We start from the raw sequence: 12,887 nt of genomic DNA on the forward strand, positions 1-12,887 counted from the left end.
GAGTTGCAGGAGTTACATAGCATTGTCAGAAACAAGAGAGTTTATGTTGGCAACCCTCTAATGTACCCTTTATTTAGTATCTGGTAGTTTTATTTTATCCAGTATTATGTCCTTAACAACATCTAATACACTGCAGTTAATTCCCAACAGTCAAGTTCAAACTACAGAAGATACTGGGAGATCAGTGATCAGTCCCCTTGTGGATTTTCGCATGTGAGAGAAACACAGTGTGAGTGGGGAGGGTGCCCTGCATAGTTGGTCAAAATAGCAGCACTGGCAGTGGGGTGATTAGCCCTTCCACTAGCCCCCCATTTTGCTGCTTTTCCATTCACAAGAGGAAAAATGCAGGGATTCCTGCAGGAGTGGGGGTAGGCTTGTCCACAAAATGGAGCACAAGGAAAAGGTGAGTCACCATCTCTCCCACTGCCACTGCTGTGATCACCTTGCTGAATGGATGTTTATTATATGCCTTGGCTCCTCTCCTCCTCTGACTATGAATTTCCAAGTTAGAACCTGTCACCTCCTTAGGTAATCTCACCTACCACCAAAGGGCAGGGCATGCAAATTGGCACATAATTATAGCGTTCTGTTCAGGGGACAAATATAAAACACCTTTCTAGTACAACCATGTTAGAACTTTTTTCTGCATGAACAACCTATCAATTCAAAAGTTGTACAAACAATCCAAGTGACTGAAGAATTTGGCATGCCATCCAAGACCAATCCAATCCTGCAGGAAAAATTCCAAAATGTAAACATAATCCCTCCTGGGGAAATAAAAAAATCCAACAAAGGAAAAAAATGGAAACGGACTGCCTTCAAGTCGATCCCGACTTATGGCTACCCTATGAATAGGGTTTTCATGGCAATTCAGAGGGGGTTTACCATTGCCCCCCTCTGAGGCTAGTCCTCCCCAGCTGGCTAGGGCCTGCTCAGCTTGCCACAGTTGCACAAGCCAGCCCCTTCCTTGTCCGCAACTGCCAGCTGGGGGCAACTGGGCTCCTTGGGACTCTGCAGCTTGCCCACAGCTGCACAGGTGGCAGGGCATGTAACCCCTGAGCCACTCACTGTGGGGGTGATCTTTAGCTGGCTCTGACACCCAGGAGACATGAGCGGGGATTTGAACTCACAGACTTTGGACTCCCAGACAGGCTCTCCTCCCCACTGTGCTATACTAGCTCTTTTTTCACTGCTAACCAGTGCTAATCATTCACTCAACCATTTTTTCCACTGCTAACACTATGGGATGATCTCAATTCACAGGACTTAACCTGTGTGCCATGTGAGGGTCCATTTTCATAACTAAAGCAATCAGTAAGGAGCAATATACAGCCTTATTTAGGTGTTCAAAACAAGACTGAGCTGAAATTTCCCAGAAAACCATTTTCTGAGAAATATTTTTTTTCTTTTTCAGGCTCCTGTTGGAGATTTCCAGTATTCCTCTGATAAGTACTTGAAGAAATGGCCTCTCCGTTTCAGCATCCATGAAATTTGTGAGCAACTGTGGATCCAGTTTTTATTTTATTTTTTTAAATTTATTGTCACCGCTTAGACATTTTATATTAAGCAGTTTCTAAATTCTTACAATAAAGGACCCTTAGTCCTCCCAGTCCACCTCTATTAATCCACCATTTTCTTCATTCACCAATATAAACTAACAATAAATAACTCACTGAACTTTAAAGGAGCCAACATTTCTCAGGAGAGAATTTTCGGAAGAAAACTGATGGAGAATTTCACCCCTTCCCAAATATTCAGCAAAATCCTCCCCAACCCATCAATTTGATCACCCACAAATAGAGTGGCCATTTTCACCCAGCCCTAGTTCAAAATAATGTGATTACAATCACATGGAGCGGGACCATGCTTGCTGACCATGCCCCCATGATGCATTCCTGCCATACATGCATTGGGAGAAGATAGGAAGAGAGGAGTCTTTTCTACACGTGATCAGGATTTGACATCATGGGGAGCCTATACACATAGAACAGATGACCCTGTATGCATGTCCCCCAGTACACAGATAAGAGGGTATATCAGGCACAGCCCTACTCTGCTACTCCTCTTGGCCATCATCACCTGTTTTTGAAAACCCAAATAAAGCTTTTAATGAAGCACAATGGACATGGAAAGAAGTGTTGCACACTTGCCTAGGTCTTCATTCACTACACACTACAATTTCCAAGTTGCAGTTTGCAAATGCACATAATATAATATGATCTGATGTAGAGCTTCCTCTCAGAAACAAAACAAAAACAAACAAACCAATTTTGGAGGAGTTTGTAATTGGCAAGATTAGGATTTGGGAGAACATAAAACATAATAAGAGCCGGCTGGATTAGGTCAGTGGCCCATCTAGTCCACCATCCTGTTCTCACAATGGCCAACCAGATGCCTATGGGAAGCCTGCAAGCCAGACCTGAGCACAAGAGCCCTTTTCCCTCCTGTGGTTTCCAGCAACTGATATTCGGAAGCATACCACCTCTGACTATGGAAGCAGAGCAGAGCCACTATGGTTAGTAGCCGTTGATAGGCATTAAAACTTTTTTAAGTTATTTTTTTGTACAATGTATTGCTTTATTGATGTATTGCCTTGTTGATGTATTTTTATATTTGTGTTTACTTTTTCTGTAAGCTGCCTTGAGGGCCGTTTGGCTGAAAGGCGGGGTATAAATAAACATTAACATAATATAACATAACATATCCTCCAAATCTTCAGATTCAATTCCTTAGACATCTCTGAAGCACACTGAGGGCTTATCCAAATGGAGCGGGATAATCCACGGTTTCCATATTCGGTTTGTCATCTGATAGTCCTCACTTTGCCTTTTAGTTCGCTCTTTCCCAATTAAAAAAAAACGCTTTTTGCACCCACACATGCAGTGGTAAGACCTCTACATTCTTTTCGCTTTTTCCAAGCTCCACCTCTAAAACCTCCCCCTATCAACCAACTGGTCAGCAAAAAAATTATGTATGCTCTTCTCCCCCTTTGCAACGAAGCACAATATGGCTGTAAAGGAGTTCTCACCTCGGAAGGAAAGGCTGCTGGTCGGTTTCACGCCTGCCTTGTTTGTATTTGTGATATTATGCTTAAATAAATGTATGCTTTTCTGCCTTTATTGATATTTAAGGAGATACACATGCTACACTTATTTCTCCAAAAAAGCAAGAAACGTGTCACACACCCCCTTCTCCCTTTCCTTCCCAGGGAGAATGAAATTGACAAAGCTTTCTGGAGCAGGCTTGAAACCGACCAGAAGCCCTTCTCTAAGTTTGTATTTGTGATATTACACTTAAACGAATGTATGCTTTTCTGCCTTTATTGATATTTAAGGAGATACACACGCTGGCAATTGCACTTATTTCTCCAAAAAAGCAAGAAACGTGTCACCCCCCCTCCTTCTCCCTTTCCTTCCCACAGAGAATGAAATTGACAAAGCTTTCCGAGCAGGTTTGAAACCGACCAGAAGCCCTTTTCTAAGTTTGTATTTGCGATATTACACTTAAACGAATGTATGCTTTTCTGATTTGAAGCAAAAACCCCAGCAAGTAGAATGAAATTGGCAAAGCTTTCGGAGGCAGGCTGAAACCGACCCCCCCCTTTCTTGCTTGCTGTGCATTGCAGATCTCACCCAGAGTCGCCGCCCAGTTTGCAGGCTGGCAAAAAATAAAATGCATCTGCGCAGTAGTTGCAGACCCCCCCCAACACCCCACCATGGCGATGATTGGTTCAATTTTCCCGGGCTTATTCTCGCACATGCGCAAAAGTGCAGATACGTGATTGGCTGGAATGAGGCGAAGGGGCAAGGGGAAACGCCCAAGAACCACCCATCAGCTGTAAAGTCTGCGGTATTGCATCCTAACTCCTGAAGGCACAGCGGATGATTCCCAATTTTAAAGAGCAAATCGCAAGGAGCAGATTTAACCTGTGAAAATGCGTTAACAGCGCGAGATGTCATTTGGACGACCGAAAAATAATGAACACACATAGCAGGCGTGTCACACATTTTGCAGTCGTCTGGATGAGCCCTGAGTGACCTGAGGCCAGTCATCATCTCTCAGCTAGCTACCTTAAACTCCTTAGATCCCTGGTGTCCAACATGGTAGCCACTTGCCACATGTGGTGAAGTGGCTCTTGACCTGTAGTAAGTTGGTTCTTTACTTCTGCCACCTATTTTTTAAAAATAATTAAAAAAAATAAAATTCTTTCATAAATATATCAGTTCATCCTCCACCCTTAACAAACACAGCTTTGTCCTTAAGTCTTGTACACTGAAAAATGCACTTTGACATCTACAATTCTCAGCTATCTCAAGAGCTTATGAGACTTCTTTTTTTGGAGAGGCAGCTTTTCGAGACAAATGTAATTCTACTTCAAAGCACTCAGCATTTAAAAGATGATTCAATTGTTATGATGTGGACTTGTATTTTAAATCAAAATGAGTTTGTGGTTCTAAATATGGTTATTCCGAAACTGTTTTGAATTTTTAGTTCAATGTGGCTCCATGAATTAACTTTTTCTGAGGTAAAAATGGTGAAATTATAATAAAGGTCACTGATATTGGATGAAAATTTGAAAGCAGAGCTGAGCCAGCACCATGCTGGCTGGGGCTGATGGGAGTTGTAGTTCAAAAAAGAAACTTTTCCAAGCTCTGGAGCTGAGTTGTAGTCTAAGTGATTTTATGCCTGATGTCTCTGCGCTACTTAATGAAAAGATATGTCAGATTTCTCACTAATTCTAACAATAAATAATTCAAAATATTACTGTGCATTCTTCCACCCTCAAAAACACCGTTATTATTTTTTTTGTCATGCGGCAAAAATGTTAACAATTTTGCCAAGTATGAAAAAACTGTTGGACACTGCTGACTTAGAGGAAGATGGGATATACACTATTTTTATAAAGGAAGTCTCAGGATAAACATTTAATAAATAAATAAAAATCCTTTCCACAACTCTATAAATATAGAACGGTATTCAACCAACAAGTCCTATCTGTGTAAGGATTTCTGCTTGCACAATAATAAATAGGACTTTCTCCCCTCCTCTACCTGTGTGTGTGCCCTGAGCCCTCTAGAACAGATTTAGGGTACGTGCAAGGGGAGGAGAAGGGGAGAACATTCTATTGAGTAGGCGGAAATCCTTGTGGTGACAGAATGTTCACATAGTGTTACACTGGATACAGCCCAAAAGGTCAAGGAACATAGGAAGCTGCCTTATGCTACATCAGAGTATTTTTCAGCCTAGCACAGCATCAGTAAGAGGTCTTTCCCATCACCTGCTGCATGGCTCATTTTAAATGTAGATGTCAGGGACTTTCTCCATGCAAGGCAGGTGCTCACCACTGAGCTATCAGTCCCCCCCAGCAATGCCTGAGTTCCCTTTCTTTCTTCTAACTTCATTACTCTCATACTCCCCCTGCATTATGCCAATCACCATGCTTCTGAAAGATAAAGGAAGACATTAGGACAGACATCCACCATTAGCCCTGTGCTGTTCTTTCACAACACAGTGCTAATGGAAATGCATGAGACCTTGGTGCACGCTCTGACATTTTTGTGAAACTCTCGAGAGTGGGCAAAGACGTGTTCACTCCTCTAAAGGCCAGTTCACACAGTTAGCAAGTCGGAAATGTTCTGTGTGATGGGACGTTAGGTGTGCACTACACCTAATCCACCACCGTATGTCACATAATGTATATGTAGCAGATATACATTATCAGGGCCACTGATTCCCCGCACACAAGACATTCTTAAGTTTTACAAACTGAATTGTGTACAATGACCTTGACTGGAGGTCCCCTTTTGTTTAGATTTATCCAATTCCATCAGAATGATTAACTAGTCACAACTACCCAGCCATGTAGTCTGTACTTCCCATCTCTAAACCTGTATCTTCCCTTCCTCAGTAAGATTTTTCTACTCTTCTCTCCAGCCTATCATTACATATTACTCCCTATGGAGTGTTAAACCAAAGAGAAAAATAATTTAAAAGGTAGAAGCAGAACTGACTGGCCTCTAAAGTTTAAAGGTTTGAAATAATATGCCACAAGAACTGTGAAGGCAGCTATAAAGTTCTATTGAAAAATGTTTTCTTTTTTGGAACATTTTCTTTTAAAGGATACTTCTTTTCAAGGTCATTACAACACCTTTTCCATCAATCAGAGGCGCATGGGCCTGCAATTTTTCAAGTTTTGATTAATGATTTCAGCACACGATATCCAGCAACAGAACCACTACACAAGGATAATGATGTGTAATTCTGCAAGTTATGTTTTAATCTATTAGCCAAGTCTGAATATGTAGTATTATAAATGCATAACAATGTTGTTCAGCAACTATAACAGTAGCCACAAAATGGTATATCCTGTGTGTGTGTGTGTATATATAAGCATTTGCTCCAAGTATCACATATTTCACAATGAATGAAATATTTAACAAATTATAAAAAAAGTTCCATTTGTTAAATGGTATCTCAAAGAAATTCAGCTAAATGCATCTAGGATTCAATCACTATTGCACTCAGATTGTTATTAAAAAAATACTTGTCACCTCTCTTTTCACTATATTCAAGCTTTTTAAGGTCTTCAACAATTTCATTTTTCAGGTCAAGGGGTGCAGTTTTACTAAAATTACAGGTTTCTGTCAAAAAATCAAGCAGCAACTCCCCATTTTTGTTTCCATCAATAAAGCAATCAGTTATGTCCATATCAGATGGAAGCTCATAAGACTGGTACCTCTGCCCAGCCCCATCAAGTATCTCTTCAATGTGAGCAGATGTAACATACATGCAAAGATCATTCAGAGGTAAACGAGGACCAAATTTCTTCCACAGTCTGGCCCAGCCACTGGTTCCTGCCAAATAAATTAGAAACAGACAAATAATAGCTATGTATTATGCATAATTTATTTAATTATTGTATTTTAATGAGTAAGTGTTGTTATCAGATACAGAGTAACAACAGAGGGAGGGGAGGGGAACGGAGGTGGGATAAAAAGGGATAGGTTATTTCAACTGCACATACTGCAGGGTAGTTACAAATGATAGGGGATGACTAGGGACAGATGACTGTGCTGAAGGTTTCCTGGACATGGTAGATTTTGAGGAGAGATTTGAAGGAAGTAAGGGAGTTGGTCAAGTGGATCCAAAAGCAGATAAGAAAAGGATTTAAGGAGGGGAGGAATCTGGTTAGAGCAACAAGAGAGGCAAATAATCTTTGCAGAAGACATGAATGGACCAAGATGAGGCAAGAGAGAAGATTGCAATCATTAAGGCTCTTAACAATGTTTCAAACATGCCTTTAACAACAGAAACTCCAAATCCTGAGCCACGTTTCCTCAGTGCAAACCAGTGGGAGGCTATTCCTCCAGGAGCACTTTCCATCCTCACTGAGGCACAGCTCATGAGCTCATGCTCATGGGTGGTAGCTGCAGGGGGAGGAGCTCTCTTCCTCTTTCCTCTATTTTTCTAACCAGACTTTGTCACATAATTTGGGGACACTGTAGCATAAATGAGGCCTCGATTACCTGCATAGTGTGGATAGGCGAGGCCTGGTTGCAAGGAGGGAGCGATGCTGCCGCCGCTGCCATTTTGGCTAAGGGCAACGTTGCCTGTCGCAGCATTATGCACGTGCGACATGTGGCAGGGAGGGGCGGGGCCATGGGCCTATTTAAGGCCAGGCCACCCCTGCTACCTCCTGTTTCTGCAAGCAACGGACAAGCAACAAGGGAGCAGAGCGAAGAGAGCTTCAGCTGCAGTGGCCATTTTGTCAGCCCCATGGACGACGAGGGACTCTAAGAGAGTTGCGGTGGCCATTTTATCGGCTGCATGAATGGCACCATCTCACGGCGCCTTGCAGCCTGTGGAGGCTGTGTTGGCTGGGCCCAGGCCCATTGAAGTGATCCCCAGAGGGGGAGGGAGCCCAGAGGAGGCTCAGTTGCCTCTGGGGGGGGGGCTTTTGGCGGCAGAGCGGCGGCACGGCTGCTCCAGGAGCAGGCGTCTTACAGGGGCCAAGCCAGCAGCCTCGTAAGCGGGGCCTAGCTGGCTGGAAGCCCAGCACACACCCCATTTACTGTTTTAGGGGGAGTGTTTGAGGCTTTTAAACAGCACCTCATTTGGGGTGCTGCTGGTTAAAGCAAGACACACACATAACATAAAATAAATTGAAATAAAATAATAATAGAAATAACAAGGCAGGCAAATTAATAGTTATGCCTTCCAAGAAAGGAAAGGGGGGGCCAAAAGGCAAGGGAAAGGCCTGCAGGCCTCCCCCAAAAAGGCACCCCCCAGTCCCTTCCTCTTTTGATGAGGAGGATGCTCCTCCATGGGCAGCTATTTTAGCACGCCTGGAAGCGTTGGAGTATCAGGGAAGTAGGACAGTGGGTCAAGGTTCCATGCCGCCCTGGCTGTTCCAGAACAACGCTCCATGCCACCCCTGGCTACCACGGAGGTGTCACCCATGCCTGGGACTTCTGCCTGGGGGGCAACCAGACCGAAAAGAACTAAGGCAGGGAAGCGGGGTGGCATTGGCATGGGGCAGAAACGGAGGGCTAATGAGAATGTTAATTTGGTGTTAGCCCAGCTGGAGGCCTTGGAATCCACTTCGGGCCTAGCACAGGTGGTGAGTGCAGGGACAGTGGCTCATGCCTCATTAGCGGAGGTGGGCAGAGCCAGACAGGAGGAGGCTGCACCTTATGCTGTCGTGGCATCATCATCTGTGGGCACAGGGCAGACAGCTAATGTGCCAAGGCCGCTGGTGGGCACAGGTGAGTCTGCTGGGTCTGTACACACAACTGGGTGGCCAGGTACATTTGTTACCCCTGCTAGAGCTTAGACAAGTGTTGCATCCCACCCTGTATCTGGTGTAGGGGCGATGCCAGGCGGTCTTCAGGCTGCATGTGCACAAGTGTGGCAGCATGCAGGGGTGGGGCAGTTGGTGGTATCAACCATGTCGCCCGGTGGGATGGACACAACAGCCACACAAGCTAATGAACAAGTAACTGCAGTAGGGCTGGAAGCAATACTGGATCCCTTAGGGTCAGTTGCTCCCACGGCCATCCCTTTTGTGGGGACATCCATCACCTTAGGTTTTCATCTCCTCCCTGCCACCGAAGAAAAAATTTGGCATGGGGATTATGTGGATGTCTTTTCACTGCTCTATAGGGAGCACCCCAAGAGGGATAAAGATAAAGAGAGTGAAGGGGAATCTGACCAGCCCAGACACCGGCGGGTAGAGCGTACATGGGCTAATTGGTTGCCAGCATATTTAATTTATGCTGGAGTACTGATGGAAATGCAGCCCCTTAGGGCTTCTTTGTTGAAGTACCTGGACATTATCTATAGGGCATATGTGGAGTTTTCTGGCCTGGCCTTCTTATGACGAGGCATTTTGTATGCGGGTGGCATGCGATGTGTCTCTGTCGTGGGATAAAAAGGAGGCTGAATTATGGCTACAGCCTGAGCCATGACTGGAGATAGGAGTGATAGCGGGCAACTACTCAGCAGGCAGCCGACGGCTACTCTTCCTCGCATTAATGTGGGGTTCAACAACGGCTGCTGTGCTGGGATTTTAGTTCCCGTGGGGTCGGCTCACGGAACCCGTGTCATTTCAGACACGAATGTTCCATTTGTGGAGCAGCTCACCCTTGCACTGCCTGCCCTAGGGGCAGATTGTTCAGGGGAGGAGGTAGGGACCAACAAGGGGGAAGGAAACAGTCCCTGCCTGGTGCTCCTCAAGGAAAAGGGTCCCTCCCCAATTAACATACAAGTTTTGCAGGCCCTGATTGCTGGTTACCAGCAGTTGGAGATGCACGGTTTTTGTTGCAAGGTTTTATGTTAGGCTTTCGAATTCCATATAATGGTCCAAGGACTGCCTTCATGTCACACAATCTAAAATCTGTGATGGGCATGGAGGCACTTGTACAAGCAAAAATTAACAAGGAAGTGCAAGCAGGGTGGGTGGTTGGCCCATTCCAAACATCGCCACTTCCTAACCTTAGGATATCCCCTTTCGGTATTGTACTCAAGAAGGCAGCGGGGGAGTTCAGGCTGATTCACCACTTGTCATACCCACGAGGACAGTCAGTCAATGATTTCATTCCTGACCATCTATGTACAGTCCACTATACCTCTTTTGATGCTGCAGTGCGCATGGTGCGAGCCTGTGGCCGAGGTGCATTCATGGGTAAGTGCGACATTAAGTCCGCTTTCTGGCTATTACCCGTCCACCCTGCAGACTTTGAGCTACTGGGTTTTGCCTTTGCTGACAAATTTTATATGGATAGAGCTTTGCCTATGGGATGCTCTATCTCTCGTGCAGTGTTTGAGCGCTTTAGCACCTTTTTGGAATGGGCAATCAAAAGACAGACGGGCATGAATGCAGTGGTTCACTATTTAGATGACTTCCTTTTTGCGGATAGGGCTGGCACTGGTGAATGCCAATTCTTCATGACACAGTTTCAGACTTTAGCGAAGGAACTTGGGGTTCCTTTAGCTGAAGAAAAGACGGAAGGCCCTGCCCCTGTCTTGACTTTCTTGGGTATAGAAATTGATTCTGTTAGGCAGTGCTGTAGGTTACCCCAGGAAAAACTAGAGATCCTATATTTGAAGATAAAAGAGGTTACAGGTGTAAGGAAAGTCTGCCTATCTACCCTTCAGGAGCTGCCTGGGCACCTAAATTTTGCATGCAGGGTAATAGCGCCCAGCAGAGCATTTCTGAGAAGAGTATATGACGCCATGGTGGGGCTGTTGTGGCCTCACCACAGGTTCAGGGTGACTACTACCTTGCGTGCTGACCTGGCGGTATGGTCCTCCTTCCTGCAGGATTTCAACGGCATATCCTTCTGGAGGCAGGACTGTTTATTAGAGGCAGAGCTCCAAGTATACTCCGACGCTTCTGGGGTTTTTGGATTTGGGGTAATATTTGGGTCTTCCTGGTGTAACAGACGATGGCCACAGACATGGGTTTGAGAAGGTTTAGACAAGGATCTGACCTTTCTGGAATTTTTTCCAATAGTAGTGGCAGTCTACCTGTGGGCCAAGGAGTTGAAGAACTCCACGGTTCACTTCTGGTGCGATAACATGGCTACGGTCCACGTTATCAATTCCCTTACATCCAGGAATCCCAGGGTTATGGGCCTTAGTTCTCCAGTGCCTGCGTTTTAATGTTCTTTTTCGGGCATGGCATGTTCCTGGCATTGACAATAGTGTTGCTGATGCTCTGTCATGGAACCAGACAGACTGTTTTCGTCAGCTGGCGCAGCTGGCCAAGGCTCAGCCGGATGCCGTGCCCCCTGCGATCTGGGAGATTGGAGAGCAGTTGGAGAGGGCCATAAACCTCTCCATTGCCCCCAGCACCCTCGCCTGTTACCAGAGAGCAGGTAGGGCAATTCAGGAATTCTGGGCTGGCAAGGGCTATGCGCCACAGTGGCCCATTCCAGTAAGTCACCTGCTGGAATTCCTGGAGGACGGCAGGAGGAGGGGCCTGTCAGTCCGAGCGCTGCAAGGTAATCTGGTGGGGCTTTCCTTTTTAGCTAAAGTGAAGGGTTTTATAGACCATGCTGCGGACTTTAGAGTCCGCTGCATGTTGGCAGGGTGGGCTAGAGAACACCCTGCCCTCCCTGATACCCGTATTCCTTTTTCATTAGACAATTTGCTGGGTATAGTGACACAGTGGGACATGCTATGCTCCTCTGGCTACAAAGCCTTGCTATTTCGGGCTGTAGCCCTGACACTATTCTTTGGAGCTTTTAGGATAGGGGAGGTGGTCGCAGGATCTAAAAGAGACATCTCCCGATATGCGCTTCAGCTATCGGATGTTGACATGGACAAGGGTGCGGCTTGTATAAAGCTGAAATGGTCTAAAACAGACCAGGCAGGCAAAAGACGAACTATATGTTCGGCACCTGCAATGATGCCTAACATCTGCCCGGTGCGGGCTTTACAAGCTTTCCTGAAGGCTAGGGGAGCTGGAGAAGGATATTTCTTTATCCACGCCAGCCCCTCACTAAATACCAGTTTTGGGCCCTCACAAAACGAGCCCTACGGGTGATGGGCCTGGATCCCTCGGACTTTGGTACCCACTCCTTTAGGATAGGAGCTGCTTCCATGGCAACAGAGATTGGTTTTGCCCAGGAAAAGGTGCAGGCCGTTGGACGTTGGTCATCAAGAGCTTATCAAAGCTATGTTAGCCCCTTTAAAGGGCTGCAGAATTCGGAGGCCTAATTGTGTGAATCTGTATTGACAGGTTGCTGGATGGGGGAGCAGACACGCATCCTAATATGCGGCCACAGCATGATCTTCTGGGCAGCCCGGAGAGCCACGACATCGAACATGGGTTCGCAACTGGGCCTCAGTCAATGGGCTGCCATACAGTGGCTGGGCCGGCGAGGAATGCGCTGGGAGGGGCTCCTACCTGCTCTATTCCAGCAGGGTTTGGTGCAGACAGTTCTGCAAATTCTGGTCATTCACCTTGGTGGTAATGACCTTGGCTTGATGAAGGGCATGGCCCTCTGTGTTCAGGCATCTATGGACATGCAGTTGATAAGGCTACGTTGAACTTGGGTACGTCTGCTTTGGTCAGACATGCTCCCGCGAAGGGTTTGGCATGGGGTCTGGAGCCCAATTGGGATGGACCGAGCGTGAAAGAAGGCCAACCTACAAATTTGGTTGGCTATTCTGGGGCGGGGGGGTCAGTTATTTCACACACCCACATTCAGCATTGGAGAGGTGAACTGTACAGGGCCAATGGCGTTCACCTGTCTGACGCAAGTAACAACATCTTTTTGGGAGACCTGCAGAGGTGTCTGCGAGAGGAGCTTCTCGGCAGTGGGGTAAAGGGGGACTAAATAGAGATTTGTCCCCTTTTTGTGGCGGGAAGGTGCGGAAAG

General features: G+C 46.0%; 1 protein-coding gene across 3 annotated transcripts in view; it reads right to left on the reverse strand.

Moving 5' to 3' along the window:
- Window positions 1–6,267: 6,267 nt before the first annotated feature.
- The window catches only part of HNMT (histamine N-methyltransferase), a 49,651-nt gene continuing 43,031 nt past the window's right edge, over window positions 6,268–12,887 (reverse strand). For 2 of the 3 annotated variants that reach the window (XM_061608895.1, XM_061608894.1), the window contains exon 7: window positions 6,268–6,854. In XM_061608895.1, the coding sequence (XP_061464879.1) occupies window positions 6,499–6,854 (356 nt within the window). In that variant the 3' untranslated portion in view covers window positions 6,268–6,498. The remainder of the gene's footprint in view (window positions 6,855–12,887) is intronic. The other variant, XM_061608896.1, reaches the window with a different exon arrangement.

This window comes from Rhineura floridana, chromosome 2 (genome assembly GCF_030035675.1).
Source record: "Rhineura floridana isolate rRhiFlo1 chromosome 2, rRhiFlo1.hap2, whole genome shotgun sequence".
Classification (NCBI taxonomy): Eukaryota; Metazoa; Chordata; class Lepidosauria; order Squamata; family Rhineuridae; genus Rhineura; species Rhineura floridana.